We start from the raw sequence: 13,963 nt of genomic DNA on the forward strand, positions 1-13,963 counted from the left end.
TCAATAATTCTAAGCGGTCAACAAAAAACAGGAGGTTTATCAAACCTTTGATGGGCTGCCAGTTCAAAATCATTAGGCTGAGTTCTGACTGGGTGGTCACCATAACACCCAACATTTCAAAAGTGAATGCAAGGACACCCCTGTCTAAGAATGGATGGCAGTGAGGGCACAGTTTGGCAGCCAAGCAGCATGGCCTGGTATACAATGGTATCTATATGCTACTCTTTCTTGTGCTCTCCATACATTCTGTTTTCTTGCCTTAGAAAGACACTGAGCAGTGCAGCTTCACTCATCTTGTGTACTGAAAACCCTGGGCTACATGTGTGCTCAGAGGCAAACTGCTCCTGAATTCTAGGTATGTATGAGTGTAAGTTGACTAGTGGTCAGAGATGGACATTTTGCACGTGCTCAGAAGTACTTGTTTTGAATTCTGAGACACTCAAACTTCTGTATTTGAAAAGAGGCTCCTGGGCTGAGTCCAAAAGGCAGATGGAAAGGTAGGAGAGCTTGTCTCTACTAAAAAATGGGAGGGTTTTATTTAATTGTATAGATTTAAATAGAATATTATTAAAATAAAATATTTCTTTCTAGATCTCTTTTAGGGGGTCACAACAGGTTGTTCTTTTCAAAAGGAGATCCTGATACTAAAAAGTTTGGGAAGCACTGATCTAGCTTAGTGGTTGAGCACATGGTTTACATGCTCACAGTTCCATCCCAACATCTCCAGCTGAGAAAGATCACAGTAGCCAGTTTGGGAAAGACCTCTGCTGGAGACCCTGGAGAGACATTGCCAGACAGATGGGATGGTGCTGGCTGGGCTCAATGGGCCAAGGAAAGTCAAAACTTGCTACAAGGCAGCACTATATGCACAGAATCCTTTAAATCTATCTACATGGAAGAATTCTGCATAATACCATAGATGCTTCAAAATAAATGTACCTGAACCATCATCAAGAAGTGTAATCTTTGCAGCAGTTCCAGATTCTGGCTCTAACGTAGCTATGACGTTTGCACCAATCACAGGCAAAAATCCTTGACTGATTTCGGCATAGATGACCATTGGATTAGGATAGTTAATGGTGTCTCTACTCATATAAGTCTTCACAGTCACTGGAGGCTCGCTTAAAGATGCTGCTCGGGTGGTGACCGTCATCGATATGACTTGAGCCGTACTGTGGGTATTCTGAATGGAGTAAGCCCAGTCTCCCGTCTGCAGATGAAAATTTTTGAAGTTGGAAATTAAATGAAATATTCAGTATCCAGGACTTAGTTTTTATAAAAGATGTCTTGCTTTCCTTGGGTTATTCTGTTTAATAGACTTTTAAAAAGACACAAACAGCACATGCCACTGCATGCTAAGTCAGAAGTAAATCTCATTGTGTTTGAAGAGCTTTGAGCACCAGGGAAGGACAACTGTAGATTAGCTGCATTTGTGTGGCCTCCAGTAAGCCTGGGTCATTCTTATACATGTGAATCAAAACCCCCTTGTGGGGCAAGAGTTAAATGTGCTTCTAATTCAGGAAGTTAAGAAAGTGTGACCCTTGGCTAGCAGAAGTTTGGGAAATAGTGACCCAGACATCTCATGAAAGCTGTGAGTGCAACTAGGTGCGTTTCTTCTCACAAACAGTTTTCACTTGCATCAGAGACTCTGCAGAAGAGTTTTCATCCCTTCCAGGTGAGCTTCAGGTTCAGGACAAGTTGTGGGGATCCAGGTTGTATGGCTATGTGAGCATGCCATCACACTTCTAACACCCAGGAGCTGTGCAGCATCTGGGCACTGTATTTCAAGCTGCATGACCAAATATTATAATCATGTCCTGGGGCTAGAGAAATGCCAACACGGGATACTTAGAGCAGTTACAGAATGTGCTGCACCCTGAACTCCTGGGTGTAAATGGGCTGGAAGAAGTCTTGGAATCTAGTGAGCCTGCATGGCTCTTCCCCACTTGCTGAATCCATGAGGATACCTGAGCTGCAGCAACATAAACCCAGCAATATAAGCAATATAAACCCTTGTTGGCACTGTGCTTGCTTTCTATAACTAACAGCCATGTTCTTAACATTTCTAGGCATAAATACATACAGAAGTCTAATGAAATTTAAGCTCTTACCTCTGCAGTGCCATTAATCTTTAGTTGAGCCATTCTGACATCGGTATTATCAATTTCAAAGGCTTTTGGGGAGTATCTTTTTCCTCTTGGGTCTGTCAGGATAATGTTTGGTGGAATTGTGCTCACACTCCATGTAGCCACAAAGGCAGTGTGATTTCCCACAGTTCTATCAATGGACACAATACCATCCAGCCATTGGGAGGGACCGATGCTCAGACTTTTACTTTCCAACTGTTAAAAAAAAAGTGATCCTTTTCATAGAAAGCAAAGAAGAACAATGCATGATCCCTAATTAGCAGAACACTTAATAATAGTAATGTGTACAAACTAGAACAAATTCTGATCAAGTGCAATTGATGAGGTCTGGCTCAGTTGGTAGAGCTGCCGCCTTGTATGCCTAAAGATCTGAGGCTGCCAGTTCGAAATAACCGGAAGTACCTGAGAACTGATGACACGCTGATATACTGATGAGCTGACCCTAGGTGGCAGAGAGGAGTTGCTGTCAAGTGGGGTGTGAGAGGTGAAGGGCCAGAGAGAGACCAGACCAGGAAGGAATCCAGCTGGAACAAGGAGTTCTATGAAAGACTAGAACTATTCAATTGTAAAAATCCCTATGGGGGTTTAGAACAGCCTGTCTATGTAAACCACCTTCGATTAAAGTCTGAGGAGAAATCTGACGACCAAAGAAAGGTGGTATATAAATACCTGTATAAATAAATCTAAAGGTATAAACCTCACTCCACAAATGAAGAGACTAAGGGCCCAATCCTATCCAACTTTCCAGCACCAGTGCAGCCACAATGCAGTCCCGAGATAAGGGAACAAGCATTCCCTTGTGGCCTCTACGACTGCCTCCCCACCTTAGGATGCAGTGCATGTCCCATTGGCACAGCTGCACTGGCACTGGAAAATTGGATAGGATTGGGGCCTTAGATGTTCCATGCAAGTGGCATGAAACAGAAAGTTAGAGAAAATATTTTTTTTTAACTCCGTGTGCCAAATACTGGGAAGTGCAAGAAAATGGTTTTCTAAAGAATTAAAATTTTCTGTCTGATGCTAGAGCCTACAGAGGTGGCCCGGAATGACATAGATTGCTGCAACCACACTCATTGCTACTGATATTTGGTTGACTGGGAGAAATCACTGAGTTGCCAATGAAGCACAAAGTGTGGAGGTTAAATCATTGCTAGAAGAATCATTGTGTGGGAGACTCATCTAAGAACTGTATTTTCCTTGGTAACAGGACAAAATAAGAACTCTTTCATATAACATGAGCGATATTCCACACAAAAAGCCCAAGCAACTCATTTATTTGAGGAACTAACATCTATGCACCACTTTTACATTAGCCAGCTTTCTCTTGAGTTTCTCTCCATCTTTAGTGCAAAATAGCAGCTAAAATACTGTATTGAACTATTCAAATACACACATATGTACACTTTAAAAAAACAACATGAAAGAAAAACTGAGCCAGCCTATGCATTAAAAGTAACGCTTGCTTTGGCCTTTAGAATTGGGTCACTGTTTCAAAAACACCACACGTATTTGTATCACTGAAATGACATTTGAAACATACATAAATTTTTTAAAAATTTGATTAAGTCACACAGTAGTGAGCAGAAAAAAAAAACCAACAACAGGGCCTTGGGGCAGACATTAGCAGCGACCTCTGTGCAGTACTGGGGAGCTGGCATCTGCCTAAAAGAGCAACTTGCGGATGCCTGCCTGCCACTTGAGAAGCACCAGTTTGAAATGATGTGCTCTTAAATTAGTAGTTCAGTTCATCACAATACTTTTGATGGTAGGGTTGCAGACAGGACCTGTTGTTTTTTAACATTTGTGTACATAACCACCCAACTGAGAAATAATTAACATAACAGCAGAACCCAGCTTGCTCTTTGAAATCCAGACCTGAATAGTTTGGTGAAAAATGGTTCCACTTTCTGACGAAATTCCACTGAAAGCGTCTATGAGGCCATTGGAATCCAAACTGTCGGTGGCAGCAAATTTCAAGCCTCCTGTAACACAACAGGAAGAATAATCAGGATAATCTGTCACTTGCAATAAAATCTAAAATATGCTTGCATTGTGCCTTGCCATAGTATTCAGTATTTACACAAATGGGATTGCACAGAGCACACCTGCAGTAAGTGAGATGAACTCTTTAATTTCTGTAGCGTATATTCAGGACTATACACACACACAAAGACTAATGCAGTTAACAGCTTGTGACGTATACAAATTTGTTTTCCTATAGAGTGGTATGTAAGAATCCCCCCTTTTTCTCAGTTAACTGTGGATCCACCATTTTGTGTAATAACTGATTGAATATTCAGATATACATAGAAATTTATGAAATTTGGAGAGATAAGATATGAATGTCAGGACCATGGGGGGGGGGGACGACGACTAAAGGCTTGCTGAGCGTTTTGTATTCTCTCATACTGCAGGGGACATCTCCAGATCAAGCTTTAATATAATATAAGAGGAAGATAGGCATAAGTTGCCAAATGTTAAGTAAACGTATATTTTAACACAAGGTTCCCTAATCACTTTGTACTTATAAAAGAAAATATGTTTTATAATTTTGGAAAAGAACAACAATTTGTGGTGATGCACATAATCTTCATATATGGTGGGGTTTAAACAATATTATATTATATAAAGCAGACTAGTTAGTTAAAGACACATTATAATCCATAATCTCTTTTAACAATGCAAAGGATGTAGCAATACAACAAGATCGGAAATTCACAATTAAGCTGCTAATAAGACCAGAATTGAACTGATAACTGAGTGAAAAATTAAATTTTGAAGTATAATTGTGTGAGAAAAATTAGAATAATTGCTTTTGGTCAAGTGACACAACCAGATATAAAAGAAGGGAGAGCAGAGAGGAAAAAGCAGTAAGAGCAGGAAAGATTTTGATCCCATGTGGATGGGACTGTACTGTCCCTAAAGAATAAACTGAGCAGCTTGTTACACCCGGTCTTGCAGATGGATCAGGAATCTTCCCTGTCAGACCCAGCCCGATGGATGACTGCCTAAGTATCCACTGTGGCTCACAGCACCTTTAAGCAGCTCTAGCTCCAGTGCCAGTGATAAGTGTTGTAAACATGCTGTAAAGCACATTTATGGCACTGTGGGAGGAGCAAGTGCTGGTACCAGGCCAGCACCAGTCAGTGCTGGGCCCAGCACCAGAAAGAGGATGCCACGCAGCCGCGCAGAGATCAGTGAGATGAACATCCCCCTCTCCCGAAGAGACCTCCAGTGTTTCCCTGTGCCCACAAGATAAAGCAGTCGCCATTTTGGTGCTGCTGTTCCTCTGGACACTGGAAAATTTGGGATTGGGCTGCCTGAAAGATAGGCTCTACCTACAGTTATCACACTTTCAGCGCAATCCTAACTTGCACTGAAACAGGGATGCCAGTAGGCCTGCCCCATATCCAGTGCGTGATTGGGGCTGAAAGCAGCTCAGCTCCGGGCAAGGGGAATTGCTTCCCTTACCCTGGGTAGAGCCACAGCAGCCCCAATGGGTCTATCAGATCTGCACCACCTAAAGAGGCAGTGCAGACCCAAGCAGCTGTGCTGCTTGGCAATGGGCTCAGGATCCGGCACAAGTGCCAAATCCTGGTCCCCACCCCTGCTCTCCCACTGTCCACCTGACCTCCTCCTGTCCCGGAATGCCTTCTCCTCACCCTCTCCATGCCCCCAGGCCCCTGCACTGGGTGAGCTTGGCTGGAGCGTACTTACCTCTGTCTGTCAACACAGAGGCTGGATGTAGTCTCTGTGGGCCAGTATACGTCCCTTTGCAGGCCTGACTGACACTCGAGGAGGCCCAAACATGATTTACGGCACATTTGCGACTCCCGGGCCAGTGACAGAACTTATGCCGGCCCAGCACAATGTTAGGATTGTACTCCTATACTCTGGTAACATCCAGTCTTGATTACTGCAATGTGCACTATGAAGAACTGCCTTTGAAGTCTATTAGGAAACTGCAATGGTTTCAGCAGCACAATTGCTGCCTGGTACCATCTAGAGCAGGGGTGCCCAAACCCCAGCCCTGGGGCCACTTGGGGGCTCCTAATCCAGCCCTCGGGGAGCCCCCAGTGTCCATTGAGCCTTTGGCTCCCCGGAGACTTGCTGGAGCCTGAGCTGGCCCGACGCAACTGCTCTCAGCATGTGGACTATTCGACCTGTCACCTGTCACCTGAGCTGTGGGACAAGGGCTCCCTCCACTACTTGCTGTTTCATATCTGTGATGCAGCAGTGGCAGTGAAGGAAAGGCTGGCCTTGCTTTCACCAGAGGACAGGTGACTCTGGATTTAATTTTGTGCGGTACGCAGGACCTGGTTAGAGATGTAAACGTTACTGAGCCATTGGGGAACAGTGATCATGCTGCGATCCGTTTTCACGTGCACGTTGGGGGAAGAATACCAGGCAAATCTCTAACAAAAACCCTTGACTTCCGACGGGCGGACTTCCCTCAAATGAGGAGGCTGGTTAGAAGGAGGTTGAAAGGGAGGGTAAAAAGAGTCCAATCTCTCCAGAGTGCATGGAGGCTGCTTAAAACAACAGTAATAGAGGCCCAGCAGAGGTGTATACCGCAAAGAAAGAAGGGTTCCACTAAATCCAGGACGGTGCCCGCATGGCTAACCAGCCAAGTTAGAGAGGCTGTGAAGGGCAAGGAAGCTTCCTTCCGTAAATGGAAGTCTTGCCCTAATGAGGAGAATAAAAAGGAACATAAACTGTGGCAAAAGAAATGTAAGAAGGTGATATGGGAGGCCAAGCGAGACTATGAGGAACGCATGGCCAGCAACATTAAGGGGAACAATAAAAGCTTCTTCAAATATGTTAGAAGCAGGAAACCCGCCAGAGAAGCGGTTGGCCCTCTGGATGGTGAGGGAGGGAAAGGGGAGATAAAAGGAGACTTAGAGATGGCAGAGAAATTAAATGAGTTCTTTGCATCTGTCTTCACGGCAGAAGACCTCGGGCAGATACCGCTGCCCGAACGGCCCCTCCTGACCAAGGAGTTAAGTCAGATAGAGCAGGGGTGCCCAAACCCCGGCCCTGGGGCCACATGCGGCCCTTGAGGCCTCTCAATGCGGCCCTTAGGGAGCCCCCAGTCTCCAATGAGCCTCTGGCCCTCTCGAGCTTCATTGGAGCCCACACTGGCCCGACGCGACTGCTGTCAGAGTGAGGGCGACTGTTTGACCTCTTGTGTTAGCTGTGGGATGAGGGCTCCCTCCACTGCTTGCTGTTTCACATCTGTGATGCAGTAGCAGCAGCAAAGGAAATGCCAGGCTTGCTTTGTGCAAGGCCTTTTATAGGCCTTGAGCTATTGCAAGACCTTCATTCATTCATATAAGTTCATCTTTAATATATTCATTTATGTAAATGTATGTAAATTTATTCAAATTTTAAATGTAAATTAATTCTTTCCCCCCCCCCGGCCCCTGACACAGTGTCAGAGAGACAATGTGGCCCTCCTGCCAAAAACTTTGGACACCTCTGAGATAGAGGTTAAAAGAGAAGATGTTTCAGACCTAATTGATAAATTAAGGATCAATAAGTCACCGGGCCCTGATGGCATCCACCCAAGGGTTATTAAGGAATTGAAGAATGAAGTTGCAGAGCTCTTGACTAAGGTATGCAACTTGTCCCTCAAAACGGCCATGGTGCCAGAAGATTGGAGGATAGCAAATGTCACGTCTATTTTTAAAAAGGGAAAGAGGGGGGACCCGGGAAACTATAGGCCGGTCAGCCTAACATCCATACCGGGTAAGATGGTGGAATACCTCATCAAAGATAGGATCTCAAAACACATAGACGAACAGGCCTTGCTGAGGGAGAGTCAGCATGGCTTCTGTAAGGGTAAGTCTTGCCTCACGAACCTTATAGAATTCTTTGAAAAGGTCAACAGGCAAGTGGATGCGGGAGAACCCGTGGACATTATATATCTGGACTTTCAGAAGGCGTTTGACACGGTCCCTCACCAAAGGCTACTGAAAAAACTCCACAGTCAGGGAATTAGAGGACAGGTCCTCTCGTGGATTGAGAACTGGTTGGAGGCCAGGAAGCAGAGAGTGGGTGTCAATGGGCAATTTTCACAATGGAGAGAGGTGAAAAGCGGTGTGCCCCAAGGATCTGTCCTGGGACCGGTGCTTTTCAACCTCTTCATAAATGACCTGGAGACAGGGTTGAGCAGTGAAGTGGCTAAGTTTGCAGACGACACCAAACTTTTCCGAGTGGTAAAGACCAGAAGTGATTGTGAGGAGCTCCAGAAGGATCTCTCCAGACTGGCAGAATGGGCAGCAAAATGGCAGATGCGCTTCAATGTCAGTAAGTGTAAAGTCATGCACATTGGGGCAAAAAATCAAAACTTTAGATATAGGCTGATGGGTTCTGAGCTGTCTGTGACAGATCAGGAGAGAGATCTTGGGGTGGTGGTGGACAGGTCGATGAAAGTGTCGACCCAATGTGCGGCGGCAGTGAAGAAGGCCAATTCTATGCTTGGGATCATTAGGAAGGGTATTGAGAACAAAATGGCTAGTATTATAATGCCGTTGTACAAATCTATGGTAAGGCCGCACCTGGAGTATTGTGTCCAGTTCTGGTCGCCACATCTCAAAAAAGACATAGTGGAAATGGAAAAGGTGCAAAAGAGAGCGACTAAGATGATTACGGGGCTGGGGCACCTTCCTTATGAGGAAAGGCTACAGCGTTTGGGCCTCTTCAGCCTAGAAAAGAGACGCTTGAGGGGGGACATGATTGAGACATACAAAATTATGCAGGGGATGGACAGAGTGGATAGGGAGATGCTCTTTACACTCCCACATAATACCAGAACCAGGGGACATCCACTAAAATTGAGTGTTGGGCGGGTTAGGACAGACAAAGGAAAATATTTCTTTACTCAGCGTGTGGTCGGTCTGTGGAACTCCTTGCCACAGGATGTGGTGCTGGCGTCTAGCCTAGACGCCTTTAAAAGAGGATTGGACGAGTTTCTGGAGGAAAAATCCATTATGGGGTACAAGCCATGATGAGTATGCGCAACCTCCTGATTTTAGGAATGGGTTAAGTCAGAATGCCAGATGTAGGGGAGGGCACCAGGATGAGGTCTCTTGTTATCTGGTGTGCTCCCTGGGCATTTGGTGGGCCGCTGTGAGATACAGGAAGCTGGACTAGATGGGCCTATGGCCTGATCCAGTGGGGCTGTTCTTATGTTCTTATGTTCTTTGTGCAAGGCCTTTTATAGGCCTTGAGGTACTGCAAGACCTTCATTCATATCAGTTCCATCTCTAATTCATTTATGTAAATTTATTCAAATTTTAAATGTAAATTAATTCTTTTTTTCCTGGCCCCTGACACAGTGTCAGAAAGATGATGTGGTCTTCCTGCCAAAATGTTTGGACGCCCCTGATCTAGAGGGAACACATTTTGACTGTTCTGTAAGAACTTCACAGGCTTTCTATTTTCTTCCAGGCACAATTCAAAGTACCACCATTGACCTATGAAGCCCTAAATGGCTTGGGACCAGAAGGACTGCACACTTCCATATGAACAGGCCCAAATAACCTCATAAGTGGTCCTATTCAGCATGCCCCACATTAATAAGTGAGATGGGTGGCAATTTAAGGTAGGACCTTCTCTGTTGTAACACATCAATTGTGGAAAGCCCTTGCCATTTCCATTTGCTTACTGCCCTTCATGATGGCTCTTTGGTGCCAGTTAAAAAAATGCTACATTTTAAAGGTTTTAAAGGGAGAATCCACTAGGTATTTACTTACTGGGCCTGATTCATTTCAAAATTTGGTTGCCGCTTGCAGCTGCTGTTATGTTCTTATTGATTTTAAGGAGTTTTACTACTTTTCTGCTGCTTTTGCTATCTTTATTATTTTATTTATATCCATTTTATTTCTGGTATGGATTAAAAAAGTTCTTAAGAGTTCTCTCATGGACAAAGACTGAAATGCAAGATGTAAATATTTTAAATAAATACCAAGAAAAAATTGCGTGTTTAAAATTTAGAAATTGGTATGGCAAGCTATGCAATGTGGTGGCAACTGATCTTTTCCCAAAGTGGGTTGCCTCCTATCCCAGCCGCTCTGCCAAGCTAAGCAATATATCAGACCATGCATATGGCCGGCTGGGATAGGAGGCAACCCACTTTGGGAAAGGATCAGTTGCCACCACATTGCATAGCTTGCGAGATATGGGCATTCTGCTTGCTCACTTACCTGTCATGTCTGCCAAAGTTTCTAGCTCTCTTGCAGCACTAGGCCCCAAGGCAATGGTATGAATTTTTGATCCACTTTTTTCAACCTCAGTAAAGCAAGAGCCTATAGATGAATCTTCTCCAGCATTCAGTAGCACCATTTCATAACCTTCAGTGTTGTTAAATTTTTCTAAAAATACCTATATTGAAAAGAACATATTAAATTTTAGTGGCATTAGAGCAAGAAGTATAGAAATCACAAAATGCTATTTAGCAATTGTGACCCAGGCTGTTGGAGCTCCTGAAGTGAAGCACCAGAAGACATGTGCCCCACCCCTTTCTCCATCCCTCTTCCTCTTCCTTCTGGAGGCTTCTTTTTCTTTAACCTGGCCCACTCAACACACAGTCCCTGCTGCTGGTTTAGTGACTTTTTTCTTGTCCAGAAGTGGTTGTGGGGTGGAGACAATCTAGCTAGACTAGAGCATCTAAGCCCCTCTCTTCCCCCCCCCACTTCCTGTTCTGGGGTGGGGGAAGAGGATACGAGATTGAATAAGACAAGCTGCTAATGTAGTAGTAGGCAGGTAGTAGATCACACAGTGGAGAGAAACAGATGGGGAGGAGAGAGGTGAAGTGGTACAGACGGATCAAAAGGTAAGCATATGAGTATTCAAAAAGGAAGGTTAACTAGCAAGTTGATACTCGCCATCTGTCATGTTCATTGCCTGAGGCAGCTGCTTCATTGGACCCCATGGATTGGCTGGTCTTGATGTTTGCTATTTAAAGCAGTGGTTCCCAAACTAGTAGGTCATGACCCACCAGGGAACTGCAAAAGGGTATTTCCCTTTAAAGGGAATGGCCCAGAAATCAGCAGACACACAATCACCATGATCATACTGCTGCCAGGCAGGGATGAGTTTTTACACATACCTGGGGATTGTTATGGCCCTCCGGGGGTCTGGGGAGTCTGCTACTCCCTCTGTAGTCCTCCCCGAGGCGTGAAAGTTTTGTAAAAGGAGGAAAATCCACTTCCTGTTTTGTCCCAAATCAGGGCTGGGGGAGGCAATTCTTATCAGTCACCTCCAACAACTGCTATTTAGGAAACAGCAAGTACATAAACATCAAGAACCTGCTTAGTATAATTTACAGCTTGGTCCTTGGCTTCCTCGTCAGTCCTTAGTGCCAAAAAGAAAATGACAGAATGCTGCAAGAACAAACATACCTTTTTGCCCTCTTTTTAAAGGGTCACATGAACATTCCTGCACTTAAATGATACTATGGGAAAAAAACTTCCAGCAGATGAAGAAATCATCGTGTGTTGAGTGGCCAGTAGGGGGAGCTGATGCTTTAACCCTGAGCTGGGACATTTATTTTTCAGTAGTTAATGATCCGACTGAAAGCAGTGTTGCAGATGCTGCTGCTTGCTTAACGAATGCAAAATTATTCACTTTAGAGGTCCAGAACACTCTTCTGCAAGCTACTGCTCCTAAGGGAAAACTATTTTTCAGTATGCAAAGACCGATATTTGCTGATAGAATAATGTGATTTTCCTCCTACATAGGAATAATCAGGAGCAACACTCCACCCATGCCATTATGTGTATTTAAAAAATCATTTATTATAATTTTCTAAACTTATCATAAACTATAGATGCAGTGGAAGTGACAATAGGGATTGACTAGATAGCAGAGGTTCACTTGCTGCAGTTCAGGAACCACCAAGAGAGAATGGGAGCTTGCGCCTTGTAGCACACCTATGCTTACATCTTCAAAGATCAGCACAGAAAGGATCAGATGACATCACTGAAACGTATTAGTACTTAAAATGCTCACACTGGCCCATCATGCTACAGTGCCTGAGCTTCCAAAGCCACTTCACCCATTTGTTGCTTCCACCATGAAGTATGTGTAAGCCAGCCATGGTCAATACACCCAAAGGCACTCTCTCATGAACAGCCCACATTTCTTTCCACACACTGCTGCTGCTGGGATGTTTGGCTCTTGAAACAGAGAAATGGAGCTTGGTAAGGTTAATAGCTGGGAATCTACCTCCTTTCAGTGTCACATTCCTACCCTCATCCCAGAAAAAGATTTACTCTTGCAAACCAAATATTGTAATAAAATAGGATAGTTTTCCAAGAATTGAATTTAAATGGGATTCTCATAACTGGAAAAAATAATGGCCTAAGCAAGAAGGGATAAAAGTAACTGGAAAGTGTTCTCTTCCACCTTAAATCCTGCATGCACTCCGGAACAGATGCTAGTTCCTCCACTTGCTGTTGTAGGCAAAAAGGTTGTAAGAGAAATGCGTGCACTGTCACTGACAATCTGTTGCAAAGGAGTCTTAATTTCAGCAGAGTCACTGTAGGTGACAATTCCAACCCAGGAACCTGTTTCAATGATCTGTAGGAGGAACAGCTCCACAGCTTGCCTCAGTCGATTAATGCGATCATACTGCACATAGAGAAGAAACATTGTCAATCCCATTCTGGAAAGGCAGCAAAAGAAAATACTAATGAAAAGACTTTGTTCTTATTGGTAGATCATCACATTAGGAGTTACACAGCTTGATGCCTTATTTGATGTTTTTTACTTGTGCCATTTTGTACTTGATTATAAAGCTCTGTAAGGTGCCTTGGGCATTTGCTTCAGCATGGGAAAGGCAGGGCATAAATAAATAAATTAAATTAACACTACATTTCCTTATTTAGATCTGTGTTAAATAAAGCTTGTTTTATAATTGATAAAAGCTGCCTTGAAATCACTACACCCAGGATAAAGGACCCAATTCTTCTGGGGAGGGCAGACCCAGCTGAACAGTTTGCCTTCCAACATTATTACCTTGAATGAAATGTAAACAAGATGGCAAGCAACTCACCAAGCCCATACTCCCAGAAACATCAAGTACTAGACACACAACTCTGTCCTGTGCTTGCAGCAAGGAGATGGTGGGGGCAGGTGGAGGGGCAGGGATTGGAGACGAGCTGGCAAAGTCAGCAGAGTCCATGATAACTTCCCAGGTGCTCCTGTAGTTGCACAGTTTGTTCTGCATGTTTGTGGCCTGGATATTATGGTCACTTTGGTTACAGAACTGGGTAACCTTTTAAAAAAAACAACAAACCAGCAAGATAGGTTAGAAGGACAAAGTTTGGAATAGAGCTCATAGCCTCTCAAAGGACATGAAAAATACTTACTGAATGTAGACTTTGCATGTACATTATGGATGCTGGAGCACTTTGAATTTTTTCTGGCACAAATTGGCATCCAGCCTCATATAGTCCAGTTTGGCGATCAATTCTGCATGTCCTGGTTTTTCCTGTGCTTGTTTTGAATACGTATTTACCAATAACTTCAGCTGAGCATCTAAACAATATAAAAAGCAAGTATAGTTAGTGAGTCAAAAGTCATTATTATAACCCCCCCCCAACGATATAAATATGTCCCACTATTCTGTATAAATAATCCATCCAAAGATAAAAAGACACATGACTAACGGGTTTGGTCCTGGTAATACACATCAGCCACAGTGGCTTAAAGTAGCGCTACACCATTGCAGGGATGGGAAAACCCAGTGTGGCTTGACTGAATTCAAGTCGCCGAGCCACCCCCCCCCATGACTCAACTCAAAAAAGGTT

General features: G+C 44.0%; 1 protein-coding gene across 4 annotated transcripts in view; it reads right to left on the reverse strand.

Annotated features, from left to right (window-relative positions):
• LOC136647655 (calcium-activated chloride channel regulator 1-like) overlaps positions 1 to 13,963 on the reverse strand; it is a 34,313-nt gene that overhangs the window by 5,959 nt on the left and 14,391 nt on the right. For all 4 annotated transcript variants that reach the window (XM_066623316.1, XM_066623315.1, XM_066623317.1 and 1 more), the window contains 7 exons: positions 13,523 to 13,691; positions 13,207 to 13,428; positions 12,558 to 12,782; positions 10,355 to 10,532; positions 4,023 to 4,129; positions 2,112 to 2,342; positions 940 to 1,210 (listed from right to left, as the gene is read on the reverse strand). In XM_066623316.1, coding sequence (XP_066479413.1) covers positions 940 to 1,210; positions 2,112 to 2,342; positions 4,023 to 4,129; positions 10,355 to 10,532; positions 12,558 to 12,782; positions 13,207 to 13,428; positions 13,523 to 13,691 — 1,403 coding nt within the window. The remainder of the gene's footprint in view (positions 1 to 939; positions 1,211 to 2,111; positions 2,343 to 4,022; positions 4,130 to 10,354; positions 10,533 to 12,557; positions 12,783 to 13,206; positions 13,429 to 13,522; positions 13,692 to 13,963) is intronic.

The sequence above is a fragment of the Tiliqua scincoides genome, chromosome 4 (genome assembly GCF_035046505.1).
Source record: "Tiliqua scincoides isolate rTilSci1 chromosome 4, rTilSci1.hap2, whole genome shotgun sequence".
NCBI lineage: Eukaryota > Metazoa > Chordata > Lepidosauria > Squamata > Scincidae > Tiliqua > Tiliqua scincoides.